Raw genomic sequence first — 26,957 nt, 5'->3', positions numbered from 1 at the left:
GCTGAGAAACAGATATTGAGTAACGGCGCCCTCCTGGGTCAATACCAGATATTGCATATTGCGGTTTGTGAAATTAATGGTTTTCTCTGCGCAGATGTGTGAGGTGATGAGAACACCGCGTCGCATAGCTGTTCAGATTTATTTCGACAATATTACATACGCATAATAACAATAATAAAAAAAAACCGTTTGAATTCAGATGAAAATAGCCTGCAATCTTTACACAGTATCTCTATGTTAGGTGTGATAGCTACGTAGCCTGGTGATTGGATATCAATATCAAGTTAGAGCCGCCTTTTTCACTTCGAGTCTATTTCCCCCCGGAGAGAAAAGCAAGTTTGTGTGTGAAAACGCTGTCACAAGTGGTGGGGAGAAGGGGGATTGGGTGGACAGTGGTAAACGGAGGGGGTGGTGTTTGGTAAGGGGGAGTGAACGATCGAGGGGAACAATCTGCGCGAATCTGGCCCTTTAAATTGCACATACACCGTATTCGGAGGTAAGTACCGAAAAACTGAAAATGTTGTCCATTCCTTTAATTGAAATGCAACAAGCATGCTTTTCTACTGCACGTTTACACGCTTGTCATTATAAGGCTTTCGCACAGACAGGGCGCGGGTGTTCAACTCCACCGGTGTCACGAATGCGATAGGGCTTGAATTTTCCAAGCTTTGTCCGGAGGGGTGGGGAGTGGGCAGAAGGGAAACGTTTGATATCAAGAGGTGTTAGCACTCGTGCATACTTTGATTTCATATATAACGGGGATTTTCCTACGCGGAACTATGTGACAGTCCATATCGTTAAGCATTAATGGTGGCACGTCTCGCTATAAAGTAGAATTCCTACCGTATTAGACCGAAATTTCAATACCGTATAGCCGAGCGCAGGCTTCATGCGCCTCCTGTCAACACCTCTGCGCGTAAAATGTATTCGTATGTTAAGACGCTTGTGCTAGCTGAATGTGCATGTTTGCAAATATGGATTTGATGTTTTGTATACGTTGTCGATAACAAAATGATATTCATGATGTTCCGTTTGTTAGAATACCCGCATTGTCTTCGTATCACTCTCAATAAGGCCTAGTAGTAGCAAGAGAAGGCATGAACGGAGTACAGTAGACCTATGTTGTACTGTTGCATTGAGTTTCAGTTAGCACACATTGGATGGTTTCTCGAAATAATGTCACGACATGCTCGATAAACATTTGCTGGAGACTAAATTGGCTTTGATCTATACAGTTGGCCACCCGTAGATAGCATACTTCATTTGTATTTATGTATTATTCTATTGTACCAGACTAACTGTCTAAGTATGTTTTTGACCGAGTGTTGTAGGCCTTAGGTTATAGAGACTCAGTTCTTCTGCGGTATTGATGACTTGCTCGGGAGTATAGCCTAAGAAAATAGTTCAGATAGGCTAGGCCTATCGATTGATTTTTTTTTTATCCCACCAAACCATTCTCTTATTCTGGCTTCACGTGATACTATTAAGAATCCTTAAATCTTAAATGTCGTGGGAGTCATTCATCTGAATAGCCTAGTTGAGTTTTTTTTTCTACAATATCAGCTGGAATTTTCTTGAGTCTCACAACTCATTCAACTCACCCTCTCAGTTCAATTTTAACATACCTCATTGTGAAATGATTCACGTTTGCACGTTTGCACTTTTAGTCCAGTCTTTCATGTTAGATATAGGCCTTCATCATAGCCTTGTTTTTTTTTTTTTTTTTTATAAAAATGCTATTTTGTTGTTGGACTGGAAAATGTAGATCTGACATAAAGGTTACACAATTAACTCCCTACAAGGCAGAGAGAAGCAAAATGTTTTAAACATCAATGTCTGAATCAACCATCTCACCTTTAAGCCTATTTCCCATCATCCAAAAGCCCGGAGAAGCGCCACATTTTCTCTCTGTGAGGTCCTCTTTGGGACAAGAATGTAATTACACATATTGGCCCACTAGTCTAATTACAGACACAAGCCATTCACCTATTTAATAGAAATGTAATTAAAAGGGATTTTTTTTTAGTAATTGTAGTTCCCCTACAGGTAACATACGCACAGTTTAACATTTGTGACCCCATGTCCATCGGTGTGGATGTTAGTGAGGTGCTAAGTGTTTTATTTTGGCCCCTTTTGGTCTTGACCTCTTGTGCAGTATAGTACAATAATTGTTTTTTTTGTTCCACATAGAGATTTGTTGGGTATATCATGTCATTTACACAATTTTACTGTTAACATCGATTCTTTGTTATTTTATGGGAAAACAATATTGTAAGCTAGAATAATTATTTCCAGAAAGGGAAATGGCATTATACAGAACATTTTGTTTTACTGTGCATGTATATTTATTCATGTTCAGCTTTGCAACATATATATCATTTGATTAGCTCAGTCAGTGGCTGTTAGTGGCATACATAAAGATATATTTTGTAGTATGACTATAAGTACTACAATAAATCACTACCAAAACAGACAAAATCTCAATCAGATAGATAGATAGATAGATAGATAGATACTTTATTGATCCCCAAGGGGAAATTCAAAAGGCATATTGTTGAAAACATTTGTTTACTTGCTAAGAAGGATTATTTCTGAGTTTGGACAGAAAGTGTCACCAGACCTCAAACACATTAAAGTCAAATGCACGAATCTTCAAAGTATATCCAGTCATTGTTCCATGTATGTGTTTTTCCTAACTTGATCCAATAACTATGTATGGAAATGCATGTTTTATAAAAACAAAGATTGATATTTACAATCTTCTGTACAGCCCAAATGTTCAACATGTTGCCCTTATTTTAACTTTTACAGCACTGTTCGAGCACCATTGTCGTTTTAGTGACCAGGCCTTTTTCACTTAACAGTCTACCTATAGTTCAGCAAAGTGGAAATGCAATTATTTCCATCCTGCCATATAAGAGATTAGCATACCATGCCCTATGGCACCATTATACAGTATGTATTTTATTTCTATACCCTGATAGTACTGTACCCATATCAAAATGCCTCCTAGTGAAAGAAAATGTTACACAATGTTACAAATTATGTGACATAATTTTCATTTTGTATTGAATCTCTCTCCCTCTCTCTCTCTCTCCCCCCAATATGTGTGCAGCAGAATAATCCAACCTCTGATCAGGACAAGTTACATCACCACACAGGTAGGACCAGATCACATCCTGAAACACTCTCAGAGTCAGAACATCACCCAGAGTACAGTACCATACTATGGACACATGAGGGGGTAATTGTTTCAGTGCAGTGTATACACGTTTATCAGCTCCATAGGTGTCAGAGCAACTCCATCTCGTGTCTGTTTTATAATTATTATTATAGTATGAAACCCAGACCTACCAATTAAAAGTATACTTAGTATAGATTGTTTGTATTAATTACAAGTCAAGTTATTAGAGGCTTGGGCTCTGTTATAAGAATAACTACAGTAATTTTCTGAGAACTGTGGTGCTTGCTGCAGGTTTTTGGGCAGAGAGACATGCCAGTTTGCTTCACTGACTGCTGTTTGGTAAGCTACGATTATGTATAATGTAGTGTACATGCACCGTGTAATGACTGTGTGTGTGGTATCGGTATTAAACCTACCACTGACATTTGGCACGTAAACTCCAGTAACTTTAGTGAAACACAACCCCTTCATTTTAAGATTTAATGTCCTTATTTCTCAGACTTGTGGCATGGATCCAGGCTCTTATCATCAGCATTGCTACACTGATAGAATAACAACCTCACAGCTCTATCGTACCCCACAGAAATCCTGGACTGTGTGTTTTGGAACAACTTGTCAGAATCAGATGCATGTTAATATAATCATGCATGTCAATCAGCAAACTTTCATAGTTGCAGTGCCACTGTGTTTGTTGTGATGAGATCCTCACTCTATATAGAACCTCTCCCTTCAGCAGTCTGACATGCTGTCTACAAGGTGAATTTCAGTGCAAAACAGCGACCGCTGACACATGGATAATGAATCGGGCTTCCGGTCATACTCAAGATTTATTTTCTGTTTGCCAAGGTAAACTTAATACCAAAGGAAACATTAACCATGGGATAGTTTATTCCACTAACATGAGTTTAACCATGACTGGGTTCTGGATTCCATGCCAACCTTGAAGTAGCAGATGTGGCAAACCTAGTCAATATTCTGCACCCATCTTTTTCAGGTATTGTTTCTATCTTGTTAAAGTGGACACCAGAATGGGTTAAAGTTGGCATGGTATCTGAAATAAAGGCTACAACTGTTGCAAAATAATAATAATACAAATAACCCATCACAATTCTAAATGGCTTCCCCGAAGCACTAACCTCTTTGTCTTTTAACTAATGAGGCGGCAACACATTGGGTGCTTTCTTAAATTACCAGTAAGCACTATTTTATTACACTACAAAAGAGTCCTGCTTATCTTACATCATGTACAGTAATTTCCTGTGTATTAGCCGCATTGTGTATATTGTAAGCCGCAGGACAGTGTTTTATGCAAGTTAAAAGAAACAAAACCATATTAATACCATATTTACTGCCCCCGTGTAATAACCTCATAGCTGAAGAAATTTTGCAAAATCAATGTACAAGCCGCGGCTATAGTTGGGAAATTATGGTAGTCCACATTCATAACTCACCTGACAAGTCTGACATGGACTGGTTCAAAAGGCTAGAGTTTTTATCCATCATGAAAAATGCAGTGGAAAACCTTACCTAGATTTGTAGGTTATTTTCAAGTGCCTGTAGATTTTTTAAATCAGCTGTGCACCATTCAAAAGTTCCCTCAAAAGCAGAGGTGGACAAAGTACACAATGGACGAAGTACACAATTCCTTTACTTAAGTGAAAGTACATACACCTTAAGTTTTGGATGAACTAGAGTGGTGGACACCGATATTTTGACGATGGGTCCTGTCTTGACTTTCTGCCCATAGCCAGCCACTCTGAAACAGTCAAAGGCGATTCAAAACGAGTCAGAAAGTCGAGACAGGACCCATCGTCAAAATTTCGGTGTCCACCATTCTAGGTTATCCAAAACAAACCAGAAAAGGGACTTAAAGTGCTAAATACCGAAATTATCCTTTAAGTTGAAGTACAGAAGTTGTTTTTAAAAACACTTCAAAGTCAAAGTCAAAGTCAGCTTTATTGTCAATTTCTTCACATGTTCCAGACATACAAAGAGATCGAAATTACGTTTCTCACTATCCCACGGTGAAGACAAGACATATTTTACCAATTTAAGTCCACAGACAAACATAACATTCAAGTAAACAAAAAAGTAAGTAAATAAGTAAATAAGAGGGCACATATAATAATAAAAAAATAAGAGCAGTAATAAGAATAGTATTCAGAAGTACAAGTATTTGTCCTTTTTAATGCATTGTAATGTCATGTTTATTTGGCCATTACAGTAATAGGGTATACATCTTGTTGCAACTGTTCAAATGGATGCAATAATATAATGTAAATCATTAGTCATTCTCTGTTCACAAATCTAAAAACATTTTAACTGGCAAATACAAAACCACATAACTCAATTGTGAGTAGATTATTTATCGTTTAATTATGTATGCTAAAGATCTAGCTATGTGGTGAATGTCAGGTAATAGGTATTGTCTAATTTCATTCCAATTTCACAATGATCATGGAGGATAACCTGGTTAACACCAGACCACTTCTCAAGTCTCAATTGCAAACAGGTTTGTGTAGTTCTCCCAGGCTACATGGAGGATGTTCTGATAAGAGTCTATTGTCACCATCATTACCACAGCCAATTTAGCCAAGTTCAAATTGGACTATTTAAACTTCAAGATGGTCAATCGCATTATTGTATTCAAAAACTCAAATGTGGTTAAAAGTAATGAGTATTTATGCTCATATTTCAAATGTAGTGGAGTCAAAAGTACAGTATTTGTCTTTAAAATGTAGTGGGGTAAAAGTCACAAGTTTCAAAAAATATTAATACTCAAGTAAAGTACAGATACTCAAAAATCAAAGTACAGTAATCAAGTAAATGTACTTAGTTACTGTCCACCCCTGCCCAAAAGTCTTCCCAAGTAGGCAAATCTGTGTAGTAATGAATGCAAGCCACAGGTTGGCAGTGTGGAGCCGTGGGTGCAAACCTCTCTGTTTGTTTTCCTAAACCGTCGAGGAGCACGACTGAGGTCAGACATGCGACCGCATTCCACCCCTCTTACGTCAGCTCTTTGACTCACAGGCTGTCGGGGAAAAGTTTTCGGGGTCTCATCTGGAAAAACAAGCCTCCGGAAACCACCGTTGTGTGGCGCGACTGCCGGCCCACTGTCAGTCTGCGTTTAGACTGTGTTATTTTTTTTTTCTGTGTCGCACACGTTCAAATTTCCCACCCCCCACCCTGCCACACAGGGAAAGCTGGATTATTCATTCAGGGGGAAGTCTGTGCGGCTTAGGGACACTCAGCCATGTTGGCACCTACTGGAAGCATGGCATACCCCCATAACATCTATCTCACCCAGACTAAACACTGTCTTGTAAGAGATATGTAGCCATGGCCTACCCACTATTAACTAACAGGGTTATGAAATGTAGGTGCACAGGATCACGAGATGGTGCACATTGCATCATAGACTAAAAGGTCCCACTCTGCAAGACAGCATGGCTGAATTAATTCAAGGAAATTACATATATGGATGGTCCCTACTGCTGTTGTGCAATTGTTTTGCAATAGAAGGTGAGGGGTAGGGCACTTCGTTTATTTAACTCTGTGATTGGTCGAGGTGTTGCTAAAGGTTACAGTGGATTTGTATAAGCTTTGTTTGCCTGGCCTCTCAGGAGGATGTCAGGAAGTCCCAGACGAGGAGAAGCTGGGTAAAAAGTGTGGGATCATGATGACGTTGCTGTTCTGTCGCTCTCTGCGCTCAGAACATGAGTCAGCACCTTGCTTTATTTGATAAGTAAGAGTCCTTTCATGCTTAACATAGCAGCTTGCATCAGATTAGTCACCTTCTCCTCTGGTGCACATTGGCATGATTTCAGATAGGGTTTTTTTTTTCCGGTGAGTAACTTACAAGCAGAAGTGCTGAATTGAAGTGTGGTCTTGTTGCAAGTCATGTTTTACTCTAGTTTCAGGGCATGTATTCACTGAAGGTCAGTCAAACAGACTCTTTAGCCCCCAAATCTTAACTGTGTTCCTATTGCATTTTTTCCCCTCTTGTTGTTTCTGTCGTTGAGAGAAGGAATGCAGTGCGTGGGAATGTGAGCGTCGGTTGCCCTTACTCTCCCACGTGCCTCCCTCGTCCACACGTTTTTTTTTTTTTTTTTTTTCATGCCACCTCTCCTCCGCCACCCTCTCTTCTCTTCCCACTGGCGAGCACCAAAAAAACAACTAATATAGTGATGCTGAATGTAGGAAAAAATAACGTCTCTGCCTCCCCGTTGTTCTCCTCTTCCTCATCTTTCTCCTCCTCCTCTTCCTCCTGACTAATTTCAGTTACAGTGGGAATCTCAGGCATGTTTGTGGGTGTGATTTCAAATACTTGCACCATGTGTAGTTATCACTGGTGTACTGATAATCAGTTTGGCTATAGTGGGTTCTTGTGCACTTTTTAGATGCACATATTTCATTTAACAGTTCTGCATGCTCGCATTGCAAGAGATACAAACAAAATGTTTTACTTTATATGAGGGCAGATTTGCTCTGTGGTTTTGGAGAACGGTTTGTAAGGGGTCAGCATGTCATTCTCTGCAGGTCTAACTGAGAACTCCTGTTGTATGTGCGGTTACAATGTTCTAAACAGGATGTTTTAGATTAGGATACGTTTTTGCCTAAGAAACACATGTTGTTATGAAATCAGACTGATACATAATCTTTTTTTATCTTTTTAAACAAGTTGTTTCCCCTGCTACTTTATTAGCAGATTTGCACGTTTTGTCTTTCAACTGTTGTTTAGAGATGTGAGATGCTTCTGTCCTCCCATTCGAGGGCCCTGTGCATCCTTTTTTATCCGACCCTGTGCCACGTGCCTGTGTCTCTGCCCTTGACTCAGCATTCCTATGTGCTATGACGTCCCTGCCGGCACTATCAAAGGTGACCTGAATCGCAGGTGGGTGGGTGTCAGGACAGCTTGTGTCCTGTGTGCCGTCCTGCTTCCCTGCTACACTTGTGACACAGACAGTCCCCCTCTGTCCCCTCTGCCCCCTTTGTGTCTCCGCTCTCTCTCTCTCTCCCATAACACGCTGTTCTGAGTGTCCACTCTCCCCTGAGGCACTCCACGGTGGACTTGGCGAGGCTTTTAAAGGAGAAATCATGGGGTTTGAGTGCATTGGCTAAACCTTGCAACCACTCTATAAATTAGTTTTGATAATGTGTTATAACTTGGTCACCATTCCCTTAAGGGACTTGGCTGAACTCTTCAACTGTGACCTCCATCAGCCAGTCAGACTTGCGTGAGAATCCCCTCCAGGCTCCAGCCGCCCTGTCTGATGCAGGGAACTCCTGCGTCGAGGTGACACCTCACTCACAGGGTGGGTGCTGGAATCTCACACCTGCGCTTTGGCTGCTGGTTGTGTTTGTTTTGTCTTGGTCACGAGACATGATCTGTCATGAGACGTTGATTTTCAATGCACGCACGTGTATGTTTTCGTTTGTGAATAGGTCAGCATATTTCAGGCCTTTGTGGAAATGAAAGTTTGCACACTGGATCTGTACAAGCTGTAAAGCTGTAAACATTGCAGCTTCCTGACACTTCCTACTCTAGTGACCCAATGTCCCAATCCATGGACAAAAAGAAAAAGAAAAGAAAAAAAGAGAAAAGCTAAATGACTGCCCCAGTGAGCATTTCAGATGGACTTTAGACACTTTCCATGTGGGGGCTATTGGTTCGTTGGATTAAAGTGGAGGTGCCGCTTCTCTCGGCAGTGACTCCCTGCCCTGACCATCAGGGGGCAAAGGTCTACCTCCCACACGTCACTGTTTATTTAACTCTGTGTAAAAGAGAAACCCCAGAGAGGTCACCGTGCAACGTGTATTTGTATACTCACACAGAACTTACTGCCACTAAAATGGATGAACTGTTCTGTCCCCAAGTTGTCCCTACAATAACATGTTGGTGTCATGGTATGCACTGTGCATGTTTGGGTATGGAAATGCAGATAGAACATGGGCATTGCTCCAAGGGCTTTTGGTTAGTAACTGTAACTCAGGGAATGTACTGAAGTCTGCATCAGTTCGTATCGTTCGTATTCACTCTGTGAATCATCGCAATCAAACACTTTTGCTCTTTTGGGCAGTTTATCTTACTGGGCGATCGCTGTGTTGCTGAGTATGACACGCAGTGTGTCATTCCCTGATGCGGGCTCGCACCACGCATGGGCCGAAAGGTCAGGAGTGGCCACGGGGCAATTCCGCAGCTGATTTGCCCTCCGTTGCCTTCTTGTCACCAGTTCATATGCACTGACAGGGTGTCAATGAAATGAAGAGATCAAAAGGGTTTCAGTACTGGCAGACATACAGTATGCCACTGACACCATGCAAGTGGAATATCATTACTAATAAGATCTCATGAAAGCACAGCTATGTGGTGGTCAACCTGAACTGGACACATTGTTTGTCCGCCTCCTGTCTCTCTTTCTTTCTCTCTCTCTCTCTCTGAAAAAATCTCGCGAGTCCAGCGAGGGCAGGGAAAGTCCAGCTCTACACCTGTGCAATTGAGGGATTCTGCAGGCTGTCCTAGCAGGAGGGCCGGGTGGGGAGAGCACCCATAACCCCCCAGGTGCTCTGAGTGGCTCCCCTGCCCATTCCTGCCCCCTCCTGCCGCACGTGAACCCTGCCCCTGTGCCGTTCCAGCACTGAGGTGTGAAAATCTCCGCCTTGGCTCAGCTCAGTAAGCTGTTATTACAGCTACCGACGCTCGTGGAGGCAGGGCCGTAAACTTGCCCCAAACAGCACCGCAGGTCAGCGTAGGGTTCCCAGGCTGTTTAGTCAGATGACCACAGATGAGTAAAGGACCTTTGCAGACCTCTACTGTGTGTAGTAATGACCAGCATATGTGTGTGTGTGTGTGTGTGTGTGTGTGTGTGCGGGGGTGGATTTTTCAAAAACACAGCCCACACTTGGATTGAAACCACATATTACTCATTTCCCATGGGCTTGCTTAAATGCCATCATCAAAGCTAAATTAGCACATCTCAGATGTGGGCAGGCAGATTCGAATGGTCAGACGTGCCCAGACAGGCCCTGGACTCCATCTACCGGCCGGACATTTAATCATTATCTGAATCCCTCAGATCAGACCCCATGTGTGAATATATGTATGAAGGGACATAAGGGCAGCAGCTGTCCAAAGTTTGGTAGCAACTCAAAGGCATAATTTGTCGGAACAGAACTGGACAAGAATAAAAATGAGTGGATAACTTGTAACCGCGAGTGTGCTTGATAAGGCTCATCCTTTGAGCAATCCTCTGCTGGACCACTCATCTGTAGTCTTCCCTTAAATGGACTTGAATGGTCCGACTTGAGATATTAAGATTAGCTCACACAATTGAATGAGTATGCCTTGGGCTGTGGGTAGCTTTAGAAGATGAAAGTAATTGTGTGTTACTGTGCCCTCCTGTTTTGTGTTCTAGGTTTGACAAATGACCTTTCCTGCCATTTTTGCCAAACACAACCTCCTTCATTCACACACTGTGATAAAACAGGGAAGAGATGGTGAGGAACATAACCCTGGGGCAGCCGTGGCCTACTGGTTAGGGCTTCGAGCTTGGAACCGAAGGGTTGCCGGTTCGATCCCCGACCATGCCCACATCCACGGCTGAAGTGACCTTGAGCAAGGCACCTAACCCCTCACTGCTCCCCGAGCGCCACTGTTGCAAGGCAGCTCACTGCTCTGGGTTAGTGTGTCCTTCACCTCACTCTGTGTTCACTTTGTGGTCTGTGTGTGTTAACTAATTCATGGGTGGGATAAATGCAGAGACCAAATTCCTTGTGTAAGCAAGTATGCTTGGCCTACAAACCTGATTTGCATTTACATTTACCTTCATTGTGTTCACTCTGACTTGATGGGATCCCAGTAATCCTTTCATGGATGCGACCTGTTGTCCAGATGAATGCTCTTCCATTCATGATAGCATGATCTGATGAGATTGTCCTGGAAGTAGTAGAAATGGCAAGAGTGAAAAATGGTAGTCTGTCAAAACTTGAAAATGCCTGTGCGCACGCCTTCATGTACACACACTCAGTCATCTTGAATGGTTAGATTATTTTACATGTTTATAGAAGTCAGGCTGGCTAATGCATCTAGAACAAAGAGTCTTGTAGTGTAAAGATTAAAACCTCCTTTTTTTCATCCAAACTCAGACACTAAACAGACACAGTTGATAGCTTTAAGAGTCAGTAGGAGGGAAAACTGGAAAAATAGGAGACATACGTAAGACTAAAAAACACTCTTCTGTTGTTCCTCAGACAAACTTGATAGGTGCTTTTGTTGTGCGTACATGTGTGTGTGTGTGTGTGTGTATTGTATGTATGGGGGAGTTCCCTGAATCCTTGACGAGTGTCATTGGTATGTGGTTGCTTCGTCAGGGTTTGCATTGAGAGTGGGCCACTCTGTGGAATACTTGACCCAGATATGCGCAGTGTGCGTAGAGTTAACCTACTGCACTGCAAGAATTACTGTGCTCTTATCAGATTGCTGCGGAAGTGTTCCGTGTTTCAAGAAATGTATGAAACTCGAGCTTCCCTCACTGTGATGCAAAGTAAGAGTTGCACCCTGTCTGAGAAAACGTATCACTCACCACGTCTTCTCTTTTCAATGTTTTGGAGTTTCAGTGCACACTGTAGGCTTAGAGCTTATTCAGCCTGCCTTTATTATGAAGAAATAGGAGGAAGTAGGAAGGAGTATTTTTATCCACATGCCACAATGTTTTTTTGTTGAAGAGGTGCTGAATTCAATGCTGCACAGACTATGTAAGGCCCAAATGCTATCCATGTGAAGATGTAGTGACTGATTTGAGGACAGCAGTGTGTGATGCACGTGTGATCATGTTGGGTGTAATTCACAGCCAACCGTCTCCTGCGGCAGAGCAGGCGTTTTTTTATCAGAATAGGGACCAGTGGAGACTTGACAGCCATGCGCGGCGTTCTCCTGCGTCACAAGCTGCCTTGGCCAATGATCCCTCACGTCATCCAAGATCTCACCCCTCTACCTCCACTCTCCCACCACCCTGCCATGTTGATGCCACCTCAAGGACAGCCGGCCTGCAGGCTGCACTCCGCGAGACGACTACGCACAGGCTGTGCGCCAGTTATCATTCTTACTACCAGTCCTGAGAACTGACCTCAATAGAGTAATGCGCACACACACACACACACACACACACACACACACACACACACACACACACACACACACACACACACACACACACACACTACACACATATACACTCATAGTACACAGAGACCCCCCTGTGCATAAATGATTAAGCAAGCAGTAGAGCTTAAATAATATCTATATTTCAAGCTAGCTTGTGTGTGTGTTTGGGTGTGTGTGTGTGTGTCTTTTCCGCTTTCCTTCTTGTCTATTTCTAATAGAGAGCCACACTTTGTTTTTGTTGTTTCCATAAAAGGAGAAACAGCAAAAAAAGTACGCGCGCGCGCATGCATTCATGCGTGAGTGTGGAGTGTTTGGGAATCTGCCCCCTCTTCTCTCCATCCTGGCCCTGGTGAGCAGAGACTGTTACTGGAAGCGTCTTGGCTGGCCCCTCAGGGTTTCCCCACGCTCTCCACCACTGACAGCGGCAACAGCAGCAGCAGCAGCAGCAGCAGCAGCAGCGGCGCTTCCTCTGGCCTTATAAGGCCGTGCTCCTCAGAGGAAGCCAGCTGGTTGACGGCTGCTTAGTCACCGTCTGTCTCAGCCAGACTCTGCCCTATGTGCGCTGTTTACTACCCAGCGCCTTCCTCCCTGAGTCTGGCCCCCTCGTGCCGGGCCTTCTTGTTATTATCATTACTACTGTGCACCTGGGCTTAGGGTGACTCGACCTGTTCGGGAGAGAAGCGTTGTGCTCAGTTCGCACGCAGATCGAGGAGAGGTGCAGAGAGGCGCGCACGCAGCAGGTGTAGCTCTCGCACCTGCGCTAGGAATGGTGAGCTGGGTACGAGCCCTGCAGAAGGGATGAAGTATTGTTGTCTGGTGGGAAAGAAAGAAGAAAGAAAAAAAAACGGACCTCCGTTTATTCCAACTCCCCTCCCCTCGGCGTGCCTCTCTAGTCTCTTTGGTCAGCGACCGTTATTTGTCATCCGTTGAACAAAGCGTTCCCGGGTCTGACCGGTGCCAGGGAATGCAGAAGGCGGGAGAGACACACAGGAGCTGTTAACAGCAGTGGACCTCATAGCGGTCCAGGAGATGAAATCAGCTCACTGCTGTCCCTTGGGGCCCACTGTGGAGCCACACACTCACTCTGTGGAGTCTGTGGAAGTTGAGTTATTTGGATAAGCCTTTAACACCTTTCTGCAGCTACAGAATAGCAGAGGACACCAGGGACATGGCTGTTACATTACATGATATTGTTACATGATATTGTTACATGAGTATGTCTTCCCATTACACAAATCAAAGGATTAATTGTGTTTCTTGCTTTTTGTTTTGGTTTAAGTACTCAGTGAATCAAAATTGTAGCATGTTGTCATAAAAGCTGCATATAGTTTTTTTTTACTGCCAAATCTGTGTGCCTCCCCCACAACCCAGAGGTGTAGAAAAGCAACGGAGCGCCTCAGCTAATCTCGACTGGACTCCTCTTTCAGCTCGTCTTCCTGTGTTCTTAACTGCTGGTTTCCTGCCCCCGGGGCACCTCTTAAGTCAACACATGGGATCATGTGACCTCTGCCCGTGTAGCACAGGGTATGCTACAGCCCACAGCCCACAGCCCACGCCAGCCTTTCTGTGGTTCCTGCCTGACTGGTCACGCCTGCTCCAGCACTGAACAAGAGAGTTTCTGTGCTGTTCAGAGCCAAGGGCAGTTCCCATCTTTTTCCACAGGGAGGACCGGCTTAATTTGTTTTCTGTTTGAAAGTTTCAGTACGTATGGGAGTGGAAAGAGGGCGGGAAACTTTGAAGGGCAAAGCACAAAACAGAATTACAGAGAGTCTGTTTTTCTCCTCCATGTAACCGCTTTCTGTCTTCTGCACACAATTGAGGTGCTATTTAAGCCACAGGGTGTCTGTTCAGACGGGTCTATTTAGGTTGGATCTATTTATACAATATTTTTTCTGAATGGCACAAATGGTAAAATCCTTGTTTAGTGTGTGTTTTTTTAATAATCTGATAACATTTCTGTCCCCATTAGTCTCCATGGAACATCAGGAGAATGTCCCATTAATAGACTGTCAACAAGTTGTTCACTGGGAAAACCCCGGAGTGCTTCTTAGATTCTAGATTCTATGCTCAGTAGTCTATGGGCATACATGTGTTATCAGGAGCTGATGTCTCAGTGGCCAAGCACAGACCGGGGTGAGTTTCACAGCAGGCCAGTCTAAATGAGGAGGGCATAGATGCAGCCATCACTATGGCTGTTATCAGGCTCGTTGTGTATACATAGCTCCATTTCCTTCCTGCATATTTTTCTCTCCATGTAAGTCAACTCCCCTTGCTCTCTCTCTCTCTCTCTCTCTCTCTCTCTTTTTTCTCTTTCACACACTGTTGTCAGAGTTCATATGAATGGATGCATGGCCATGATACTGCCACCTTTGGCCCCATAATGATGACCCAGATCAGATGCTCAGTTACTGGTGTTATTAGCCTCTCGCACAATCTTTCTTGGTGTTAGGTTAATCTATCTATATATCTAATTTCAGCATTAATTGTAACATTTTGTATAGCTAAATTGTATACTGTCTTCAATATTATACATAATAATTATATTATTGATTGCACTGTAAGTCACTGTAAATCACTTTGTACAGGTCAACTTATGGTGATCACCATTTGCACTACTTCGTATCATAGCAATGTACTGCACCAGCTCCAGTGGTGCATATTCAATGTTTTGGCACCAGCAATGTGACAATTCTGGACACACAAGCTCCTCCCATCCTCTCCCCTCACCCTATCTTACTTAATTCAGCGGTGGAATGTGAGGGTTGAGCAATACATTTGCCCTTGTCCTTTATTACATATACAGCTGGGGCAGGGCAGGAAGCATGGAGTCATCTGACCATGCTGTAACTGGAATGAGAGAGAGAGAGAGAGAGAGAGAGAGAGAGAGAGAGAGAGATTGAGAGAGAGAGATTAAGGCAAGGGTGAGCCGAGACTCACATGACAGAGCAACAGCATGGTCATTAATGTGGATAGTGGTCATTAGCAGCACCATCAACTACATAGGCATGGGGTCCCCCCATGTAGTGTCTTGTCCAGCTGACAAATGACAAACAAAGCACCACTACTAATGGCAGCACACACACACCCCACCTCCACATCATGCTACCATGAGCTCATACTCATCACATGAGGTCAGCTGAGTGATCAGAACCCCCACACACACACACACACACACCTTTCTTCCACTCCCCTCCCCCCAACACTGCATTCCACGGCCTGCTGCCAAGTGAGCTCCTGGATTGGCTGAGGCAGAAAGGCACCAAAGCATTTCTGGAGGCTGTTGATGTCATGCGTGTTGGTTGCAGCAGAAGCAACGGGACATAAGAGGCAAAAAACCTCCCTCCACTTCCCGCTGTCTCATTCTCTCTCTCTCTCACACACACACACACACACACACATTTTAGTAATCTCTCTCACTCTCATACATATAGACATAATTTATTATTTGCTCTCTATCTATCTCTTTATCTCTTTCACACACACATACACTTTTTCTCTCTCTTACACACACACACACACACACACACACACACACACACACACATTCTAATTCTGGGGAAAGGGCATGCTGTGAGAGGGCAGAGCAAAGTACTAGAGAAGTACTAGAGGACAGTTTATTTTTAGTCTTACTGTTTTTATTTTTGTATAACACAAAAGTTGTGGTATTTGGGGCAAATGCTGTTGCTTACTCCAGTTATGACAGTACAAAAATAGAATCTTTGTTTCGTTGAACAGCATGAACTAATGAAGTTTGTCATTAGCAATTGCCAACTGGCCTTTGGTGCAGGTTTAAATTATGTGATATAGCATATATACAGCCTGAATGGTTTTAGTTACTCATTAGATTTTTCACATCAATGACCATGCTGTAGAATGAGCTGATACCTTTCCCTGTATGGCATTTTATCCATAGATCATAGATGTTTATGCCATGAAGTAATAGCTATGAACAATAGCATAGCATCTAGACACAAAAGCACATGACACACACACACACACACACACACACATGCGAATCTGGAGTGCAATACACACTCATTGGCACAACCGTCCTCCTCAGACTCCTGCCAGGGCTCTCTTGCTCAGCCTTTTTCCCGCCACCAACTGTCAGCGAGTGGCCGGCACTCCCTCACCCCGTACTGTAATCAGCGCTCGTCAGCTCTGTTCCACGTCAGACTCACCGCGCCATGCCACGGGTCCATTTCCCACCAGCGTTCCCTCCTCCGTTTCCCACTCTCCCTCCCGCCATCCCTCACTCATTCACTCGCTCCCTCGCTCTTAGTAATCTTCTGTAGGGAGTTGGAGGAGTGTGTGTGCGTGTGTTGTTGGTTGTTGTTTTTTCTCGGAGGGGGGGGGGGGGGGGTGAACCGATCAAATCAGGGACAGATCTGAATCCCAGGAGACGATGCAAAAGTAAGGGTGTCAAACACACGCTCTCACTCAGTCCATCAGTCAGTCAGAAGAGAGCTGCAGGGCAGGATTGTCTGTTGAGATGCCAAACAAAGTCACAAGGCTGAGATGACTGTACTCTGTGCCAATAGAGTTTATTACACAGCCCTGCTCTGTGTGACTACATTTGCAGCATTTTCAGCATTTACAGCATTTTCCTAGGCAGAAATGGAATAGGACTATATTTAATTGCATCTGAATAGCTGAGGGCATTGTGAGGGAGTGTCTTGTTCTTTCGTAGCATTTTCAGTGGGTATTTGTGCATTCATGCACAAAGGTCAAAGGGACATTGCACATGCAGAAGATAAATAGAAAAGCCCTGAAAGTGTTCCAGGTATGGGAGAATGAGCCGTGACAAACTGCCTACTCCTCCCTCTACCCTCTGGGAAGAACAGAATTCCACTCTCTGGAGAAAGAGATGCTTGTTCAGTAGACCACACAGCAATTTAAAGGGGAGGGGGCCTACTGCACGTGAGGCTTACTGCTCATAGAGGGGCTGAGTAGAAGGGAAGGAGGGAGTGTGTGTGTGTGTGTGTGTGTGTGTGTGTGTGTGTGTTTTGAATGGGAGTGAGGAACTCCACTTGGCCTTGAAAGGGGAAAATGGATTCTCCTTTGGGGAATAGGAGGGGGCCTGGTGGCGCCATTCGACCTGGAAGAACCCCCTTTGATTTAACCCACTTTATGTGATGTCAGAGAAACAGAGTGTGTTACTATTTTAATCTCTGCTTTTGCTTACCTTCAATAAATGCACACTGTTGATGAACACGTTTGCACCAGGTTATGATGGTTTGACTGCAGTCCAAGATCATTTTTAGAACATGAGCGAGAATGGAAGTTCCCTAACATTACAGCGCCATTTCATCAGATGCATGTTTACTGGCAAAGACCAGATCATTTGTGTGAGCTGACAAATCTAGGCCATTTATTCAGTCTTTATTACGAAACCATTGGAACGGCACAAAAGTGGGACAAAAACAGTAGCTATTCTCCTCCCAGGTCATATGGTAGCCGTTTTCTTACCAGGCCAGTGTGACACTGGTGGGGGGTCTCAAGGGGAAAAAAAGGTGTAGCCCAGAAATATTGTCCTTCATGAGATGTGTACATTCGCTTCATTCGAATGAAAGCATGTCTGTGTATTCTCAAGTAGAGCATTTAGCTCCGGGGCTGCGCGGGACATTTCCTGGAAGGCGGCAGGTGCCCTGTGAAAAGCAGCTCTGTGTGCCCTTGTGAAGACAAAGGAGAAAGGCACTGAGAAAGGTGTCTGTTCTGCAGAGAGCCACTTCTTGGAAAAGCTCGGAGAGGAAAGGGTAATAGTTACTAGCTGAGGAATGTGCCAAGGAGAAGGGGTTTGATGTAATGTGTGTTTATGCGAGGGAGAAGAACAGAGGTCTTTTTTATGACTATTTTTCTATGTTTCCCGAGCTGCATTTGTGAACCATACAGTTGTATCGAAGCGGGACACTGTCTGCACTTCTAGTCAGGAGACAGTTTTGTTTTTATTGCATTTCTACTTTGCATTTTTTACTTTCTGGTTTTACATTTGAACAAGCTGATCTTTGGATGTGCATGTTTAACACTGAAGTGTACATTGGAGGAGTTATCTGACAACTAACACCACCACTGACTGTGAGATGTTCACTTTGGGTTTGAAAGGCCCAGAGACCCTGACCTTGTGGAGCAGTCGTGGCCTACTGGTTAGCGCTTCGGACTTGTAACCGGAGGGTTGCCGGTTCGAACCCCGACCGGTAGGCCACGGCTGAAGTGCAAGGCCCTTGAGCAAGGCCCCTAACCCCTCACTGCTCCCCGAGCGCCGCTGTTGTTGCAGGCAGCTCACTGCACCAGGATTAGGTGTGCTTCACCTCACTGTGTGTTCACTGTGTGCAGTGTATTTCACTAATTCACGGATTGGGATAAATGTAGAGACCAAATTTCCCTCACCGGATCAAAAGAGTATATATACTTATACTTCTCCTCAAAGGTAAACACAGGGCGGTTAGAGTGAACTGGCCTTTACACTGGTGCTATCTGCATCGAATCTGCTTCAAGGTTGCAGACAAACACTTCTAATGTGCATTTATCTCAAGTAACTTCCCCCAGTGGGGAGGGACATTGTGGGGGCCCTCCAGGATCCAGAGCAGGAGCTGTGGTGACTGGGTGTGTGTGTGTGTGGTGCCACTGATAGGACAGGGTGGTGGAGCGGAGGAATCAGGAGGACAGGGGGCCCCACACACCACACACTCACTCCCTCTGGCTGGAGAGCGTCAGCCCATCCTCACATACAAGGCCTCACTATTTGCACTTTGTTATGCTCCTTGTCCACTGCACCCCCGCTAGTTTACTAGAGATACGGCCGTCTGGCTGGTCACAATGGATGGACTGCACCTGTTCCTGAGTTGCACTGATAGAGTGATTGATGGTGGTTGTTGAGGAGAAGGTCTGAAATAGCTGGCCGGCTGACTGGACACCTCGGTGTCTGAGGCATTTTGGTGTGCTGTTGGAGTACTCTAGAGGGTCTTGTTGCGTAAGGAAATTAGTCATGCCAGTAAGGAGCACTATTAGGCACTGAAAATGGGCTTGTGTTGTGTTAACATCACAATATGTTTCTGTGTGTGTGTGTGTGTGTGTGTGTGTGTTTGCACGCACACGTGTGTGTGTGTGTTTATGTCTGTGATATCCAGTAAATTCAAACTCCCAAAACTGAAAATGACGAGTCGTTGTTCCCTCTTGCCCTTGTACTAGGTGGTACGTTCTCTAATGTTGTCCATTCTCTTCTTTTGTTCCAGCATTCTCTCCTTGTTGCAGCTTCATAACTGATGGCAGAGAATGTCGACAACTAATAACATAGCCCAGGCCCGGAAGCTGGTGGAGCAGCTGAGGATCGAGGCGGGGATCGAGCGCATCAAGGTACAGCCAGCAACTAGGACTGGTCACTGTGTGACCACATAAAAGCACACAGGACCCTATGGGCAACACATAGCCCTCCCAAATTAAGAACAAGCAGTTTTCACCCCAGCGTTATTGATGGAATAGAATAGTACATCTCAACCCTACTCCCATGCCCCAACCCCCATCCCTATACCCAGCTCCAGCTCAGCTTGGTTTTCAGCCTTCCCTTGCTCTCTGTAATGATAGATAGATATATAGATAGATAGATACTTTATTGATCCTCAATGTTGATGGAGCTTGACAGTGGCCTTCTTGATTAGTTTACTACATCTGATTTTACTAATGAAAGAGCATCACACTGATTTCATGCACGTGGAGAAACCCCGTAATAGTGTAATGTTCTTCCCATACCTGTCCCCAGGTGTCGAAAGCTGCAGCTGACCTCATGAGCTACTGTGAGCAGCACGCCCGCAACGACCCCCTGCTGGTGGGGGTGCCCACCTCGGAGAACCCCTTCAAAGACAAGAAGCCCTGCATCATTCTATAGCCGCGCCCCGATGCCACCCCTGCCTCTCCGACCTTGCGGATGCCCAGTTACAGTCAGTGGGCGCAATTCAAACACTACTTTTTACTCAGAAAAAAAAAACTCTGGATAAAAAAAAACTAAAATGCCACACTTTCTTGATAAAGGCGAAGGGGCAATATCCGTCTCAGCATCATGTAGCCCAGTGGTTGAGTGCGTCTCTGTGAATGAATGTGTGCATACGCGCAGAATACCTCTGGCTACTGTCTCTAGTGCATTCATTCACACAGATGTACTTAACAGGGGGATGGCAGATTTGACAATTTTTAAAATGCTAAACATTGAGAAAAAAAATATACCGACTGAGTGATATAAAGCATGTTTTTCAGTCCAGAGTTGACCATATTACCATGGAGTGATGGACGGGTCTAGTGATGAGGGTTGACGATGTGGACTGTGCGTAGAGTAGCGAAAGTTAAGGGAGGTCGTTGTGTCTTGGGTTGACGGAATAAGCTGACTGTCTAGCTGGCTAGTCCAGTCACACTGTGGTTATGGTTATTCAGTGTTAATGATTAGCTGTGTTATTTTCTGAAAGTGGCTACCTGTAGATTTGTATGACCAAATATGGAAGAAAAATATTGCAGACATGCTTACCTTTATTGCGACAGCACATTTTATGATTTACAAAGGGATTCAAGACTTTTGGCAGAGCTGCCAATATTTTTACAGTATTCTCAGACAAGTTATCACTTAAAATTCTTTCAAATTGGATCCACTGAACTATAGACTTGATATTTGTTTTCAATACATTTTTGTTACTAACCTTGGCAAAACATACTTACATATGATATCTTGAAAAAAACTAAAAAGAAACAAATACCCCTGATTTTAATGTCCTCATTTTCAATTATATTAACATAGTCTATATTTAAGCCCACTATTTACTTGAAGCATAAAGGTTTTCAGCTTATGTAGATGTGATAACAGAAGGATAGGCAAGGAAACCTCTAATACATAATTGAAGAAAAATTATAGCCGTTGGATAATTCTCAGTACATTTTGAGGAAGAAACTGAATTGTATGTGCCACACGCCAACACAAGACTGAGTCTCAGAAAAAAAAGACTCATCCAAGCAGAGATTGCTGTTCGTCTCTGAAACCAAACTTGATTGTAAAATCCATGAAGGAAAAAAAAGAAAGAAAACAATGTATAAACTTTCTTTCAAAGTGTTACCTTTGAGACTAGCTGTTTGGATTTGTTTGGTGACATTTCTTCTTTATATGGACTATATGGAATCTGAGTCATTGAGTATGATGCTGTACAGTGTTTGATAACTAAAGCGCATTCATTTTCTGTGGATGTTTTATCTTTTGTAATTTTTGTGTAATATTTCTGTTCTTCTCATCGACCATGTTTAACAGTTCTGTTTGTTATTGGGAAGGGAAAACATCTGGATGGGCTCTGTGTCAGATAAGATGGATAAGTTCATTATAGCCTACCTCCACACCCAACAGCATAGCGATCAGAGACACCCAGTCAAAGAACCCGAAAGCTCCACCTGCTCTATCCTCTCAAAAAACTGTAGCGAATGGATTGAGTGTGTTGGCAGTCTATATTACCTGTGTGATATGAGTGAACTGCCTAGTATGCAGGTCCAACGTTCATGAATATCTTCCCCAGTGCACTCTGACGCTAGGATATGTGTTGTGGTCCCGTAGTCAGTGGTGTCAAGGGCAGCGTGTCATGTTACATAACAAGACACAAGCCTGGGTTTATCACTCGAGTAGCACATTCTGCTTCAGTAGGGAACAGCAAGGTCAAGGCACACTGTGTGTGTGTGTGTGTGTGTGTGTGTGTGTGTGTGTGTGTGTGTGTGTGTGTGTGTGTGTGTGAGCGATAGAGAGGGTCAGTGGGAGCATTGTCTGCCAGTGGGCAGCCTGACCGACAGCACAGAATCGACTAAAAATGGAGTCAGATGACTTCAACTTTGCCCGTCAACACACAACCACAGATCATGGTCTGGGCTAGCGCTCAATAGCACTGTGTTGTCACTCGCTGGCCTTTGTGCTGAAAATGGCAGCATGACCGCCATAAGTGAGGCTCTGACCTGTGGTCACTGCACAGAGAACAACAGTCCCGAGCCCCTATAGAAAATTAGAGCCCCCCCCCCTGTACTTGTGAGTCAGAGATAGGGTGAAGTCACAAGACACCGCTGCTGCTGAGTCAGACAGCGGTATGGTGTCTCGGTATGGTGTCTGATGTCTCGCTCGCCAGTCCTCATCCACCACCTGATAATTGAAAGGGTGTTCAGTACTGGAGAAGTGAATAGAAGAAGGGACATAGAAGTGAGTTGGGTGACCCCGTGCAAAGAAGCAGTTGGACTTGAGCAGAAGCTGTACCGTGCCTTGTAGAGTTTGGAATTAGAAGAGGAAAAGAGCAGGACATGATGCTGTCGTTCTTAACCAGTTAAAGGGACAAGTCAGCTGGCACCCCACACAGAAATATTACTTAGCTGTGTCTCGGCCTGTCTTGAAACTGAATAAAATGATCAAGTGCTGAAAGAAATTGACTCCAGTCAGTAAAAAGACAAGGATTTCTTAATCATGATGGATGTGTAACAGCAGTCGGAGTGTGAAAAACGACATTGCCTAACCGTAATTAGCCAGGTTGGATCTGCAGCAACCAAGTAAACTGTTGACTCTTTGTACTATTTCAGATGGCATGACACTGGAGTAAACACTGTGAAGGTACACACGGGAGTAAACACTGTGAAGGTACACACGGAGCATTTCAGAGCACAGTTTCCTATCTCTTCACCAGCAGGGAGTGTGAGGAGTCCACTGTGCCAAGTGTCTTTTGTTTTCGTTTCTTTAAGTGCCAGATTCAGCATTGCCTAGACTCCTCCATCGGGACTAGCCGATTAACAGCCGAGATGTCGCCCCATCACCGTTGCTCTTGTCATTGGAGCTTGTTAGGTTGTGGAGTTTTCTATGTCGTACCCTGATGGTTACACAGAGGAGAGTTGCCATTCTTTTTAGCCACACAAAGCAAGAACACTAAAAAAAAAGGTGCTGAGGTAGCCGTGACGCCGAGACCTTCTTGTCCGCCATTTTTAAACATGGAGTGCATTGGCGAGAGCTCAGAGTAGGCTTTATGTGGGTTATATCTGTAGCCAAGTTGTTAGCCAGTAGAATCCAGTCCCAGCCTGAGTCATGATTTTGTGTTATTTCCTGTGTATGCATACGTATCTTTCTTGCCTTGATTATGAAGAAATATATCTATTTTTTGTAATTGTTCTTCTCTGATGTGCCATAACTCATGTTTTCTTGCACACTGTTAATATTTTGTGGATATTGCTGTTTAAGATGATATCAAAAAGTAGACAAAAGGAATAAAGTTCAAATGTAACTGCATTTGTGTAGCCTACTCTTGTTTGTACATCGATTTTTTTTTTTAACTGCATATTGATCGTATTTTGCCAGTATGATCAAGGTTCTGCTTTAATTTCCAATGGGGATATGAGGCATGTCAGATATTATTTTAAAAAGGACAATAAATATTATTCAACTCTTTTTTTTTTCATCCAACACTATTTTCCATCACTAACTATCTGAATGGATGTTGGTGGTAGAGGGTCAGTACTGACAACTGCTGAGTCAGTACTGACAACTGAGATGACTACTACTGACCCCCTGATCTGGCCAGCATCTACTACAGGTTCCACTACCATGAGTTAGGAAAACTACTGCAGTCACATGTGCTGAGGGTCACTTGATATCCACTACTCTTGCCCCTGGGTCTCTGTGTTTTGCATGGGAAAGACAAATTTAGTGTTTTTGCTTATCTGGAACAAAAGTCCGTGCCCAACCCACCCCCCTAAAGCAGGACTCAGAAAGGCAAGAACTCAGCCATGGTATCGGTCTCCAAAGGTGTTTCGCTTGAAGATGTTTACAGATGCTCGTGAAGATTGGCAACCCTTTTAGAAATCACATGCTCAGTATTAGGTCCAAGCCAAATTGCACATACAAGTTAAAAATGTTCTGTCAACGTTCTGATTCCTGCTTTTATGGTAACTCAGCATTTTGTAAGCATGCATTCATTGAAGATACTTTTATCGTGTCTCTGCAATCTAAATAAAAATAGAATTTTCAACGTGTCAAAGAACGTCAAAATGTTTTGCATACAACATTGGAATATTCAGACTATGCACTTGTATTGAACCTGCAGTTATCAGATACTTGAAGTCGTATTGTAAATCCTGCTTGTAAATCCTGTTCCCACTAACATAATAACTGCAACATAGTGTGTAATTTTTTTTACATTTTGCACAAAAGTGAGTGCCCCCAGGGCAGGTCTATTCTACTGTCTCTCTGAGTTCTCTGTCTGGACTGGAGTGATAATACAAGCCAGACAACCTTTTCACCGGCAGATGGTAAACAGTCCTGCTCCCCATGTGAGCATGTACTGCCTTTCCCTCCTAGTATTCTGCTCAGACATGTGAGTGCACAGGGAGGGGTGGAAGGATTTGAAAAGCACTACACACACACATACACACACACACACACACACACACACACACACACACACACACACACACACACACACACACAAACATGCAGAAGCAATTCTCTCTCTCCCTTTCTCTCTCAAAGACACATAGCCACATCATCTACCCACACACACATATGCATGCAACATATTGATCCTACCCCACCCAACATACACACAGTACAACTATGCACACACACACATATACAATGACAAACATACACTCACACACAAGCACTGTAACATCTGGATGCACACACACACATTCACACGCACATGCACACACATACACACATGCACATACACATGCATGGCTGCACACCCAGGTTTGTGACTGGTTACTGGGCAGGGCACCATACCAAAGCACTAAAGCCTCTCCTTTTAAGTGGGTAAGGAGCCCGACACAGCACACGATACAGAAGACGTTACATAAGAAGCCCATCCATCTGGGAGGAGGTGCCCAGGGAAGTGGCCCCCTTCTACTCTGCTCCGCTCCGCTCCCTCTCCCTGTGTTGTTATGGCATGTACCTGCCCCTCGGATCAGCTGAGGGTAACCCAATGCCTATGCCTGGAACACAACACAGACAACACACAGTGTTCCAGCTCAGACTTTATTTACAAGCCTGCAGAGGGGGGGAGGATAGGGTGGGGAGGACTGGATTGCAGGGTGGTGCAGAGAGAGAAAGAGAGAGGGTGGGTTAGGAAAGAGAGAGAGAAGAGGGGAGGGTGGGAAGGGGGAGAGTGGGGACAGCAGGGGTGGGTCAGGGGAGTGGAGTGTTTTCACAGCACATGCAGCCTGAGACTGGTCCACCAGTGAGAGCTCTGGATTGTTTTGCACATTCCAGCAGTGTGCAGAACATGTGTAGTGTGGTCGAGCACGAAGTTGAGCAACAAGTCCTTTTTTGTCAACACAATAGTTTAAAACGTGTGCTAACCTCTGTACACTTAACCTTCACAGTGCATATGTAGTTTCTGTTGTTCTCTACAAACAAAGCATGCCTACATAAACGTATGCATGCTTGTAAACAGACTTTGCGTGTATAACACTGATTCATAAGGGTAACTTATTTATAGTACTGTACAGTCATTAAAAAGCCAATTAGGTGGACCTGCAAAGCACCACAGACAGAGCACTGAATTACACTCTAACTTCATATTGTTGGTAATCCTGGAGCCTGATCATTTGTGTCAATTCTGCACCTTTTAATCTGCAGGGGAATTGCAGGACATTCTATGATTATGGCACCCATGGCCACATTTACAGCAGGTCCCTGCCCTGAGAGCACATGTTTGAGACGACCATGTGACCCCCCACACACACACACACCTCGCAACTGTCCCTCAACCACCAGGAACACCACCAATACCCGCCCTCCCCAAACACTCTCACATAAGAGTTTCTCCCTCTGAACTCTCCCCTGCTCTTACATGCATACTGTACACTCACTTATGCACACTGTACTCTGCTCTCCCCTCTGCACCCCTCTCTGTGCACCTGTTGTGGTAAATCTGGGCTGCATACCTGTGCATCAGAATCAGTTCATGTTTGTCCTTACAGTGCTCTCCAGAAATAGGATTACCTGTCCCTTCCATGAAGATATTATTTTGAACCCATTTGGCCTTTTGCCAATGGCTTGACTCTAATGACTTGCCTGGTTACATAAAGGTTCAATAAAAACGGATAACATAAACTTGTTGTTTTCATTTCTGCTCTGCGCAGTAGCCCTACACACTTTGATCTTGTTGCCAAGGAGATAAAGATCAGCACAAATTCTTGACATTTCTCCCCGCATTTCTCCCCGTTCCATGATAACAGGAGATGAAACTTTTGTTTGTCTACAACACAAGATGAAACTACAGCTCTCATCACCCACGCAACAATGGTGTTCACAAGCATACAATGGACACAAGCATGCAGATGGAGAACCACCCCACCAGCACAAAGGGGCTAGTCGTCATGTCAGGATCACTACTCTTTCATGCAGCATTTCTGCTTCCCTGTCTGCCACACTGAACAGACATTTGAATCAACTTGCATTTCTTCTCAGTCTGTGGTGGTGTCCCAGAGATTGTGATTATGGTGCCGTACTGGTGCTCAAGAAGTGATTGGGATCATTGCAGAAGGTTTCTTCTTCGGTTCATTTACATCCAGTCTTCAGTGGAGTCAAATGACATGAGGACACTGCTTTTTTTGTGTCCTTTC

At 44.1% G+C, this 26,957-nt stretch overlaps 1 protein-coding gene across 2 annotated transcripts; it reads left to right on the top strand.

Annotated features, from left to right (window-relative positions):
* Nucleotides 1–401: 401 nt before the first annotated feature.
* On the top strand, nucleotides 402–23,619 carry gng7 (guanine nucleotide binding protein (G protein), gamma 7). 2 transcript variants are annotated; one of them, XM_048250391.1, is made up of 4 exons: nucleotides 402–496; nucleotides 3,119–3,161; nucleotides 19,580–19,700; nucleotides 20,104–23,619. In XM_048250391.1, exons 3-4 carry the CDS (start codon nucleotides 19,620–19,622, stop codon nucleotides 20,227–20,229), a joined length of 207 nt encoding a protein of 68 aa, XP_048106348.1. In that variant the 5' UTR covers nucleotides 402–496; nucleotides 3,119–3,161; nucleotides 19,580–19,619; the 3' UTR covers nucleotides 20,230–23,619. The 2 variants fall into 2 exon arrangements, with proteins under 2 accessions (XP_048106348.1, XP_048106340.1); XM_048250383.1 differs by having other exon boundaries at nucleotides 403–496; nucleotides 3,116–3,161.
* The last annotated feature ends 3,338 nt before the right edge of the window (nucleotides 23,620–26,957 follow it).

Source organism: Alosa alosa, chromosome 1 (genome assembly GCF_017589495.1).
Source record: "Alosa alosa isolate M-15738 ecotype Scorff River chromosome 1, AALO_Geno_1.1, whole genome shotgun sequence".
In the NCBI taxonomy this organism is placed as follows: domain Eukaryota; kingdom Metazoa; phylum Chordata; class Actinopteri; order Clupeiformes; family Clupeidae; genus Alosa; species Alosa alosa.
This window is presented reverse-complemented; position numbering and strand designations above follow the sequence as displayed.

Bases quoted from the DNA above. Each gene is read 5' to 3' on its own strand.
- gng7 (XM_048250391.1), top strand. From the start codon at position 19,620: ATGTCGACAACTAATAACATAGCCCAGGCCCGGAAGCTGGTGGAGCAG. The intron at 19,701-20,103 runs GTACAGCCAGCA...ACCTGTCCCCAG, and splicing joins CGGGGATCGAGCGCATCAAG to GTGTCGAAAGCTGCAGCTGA.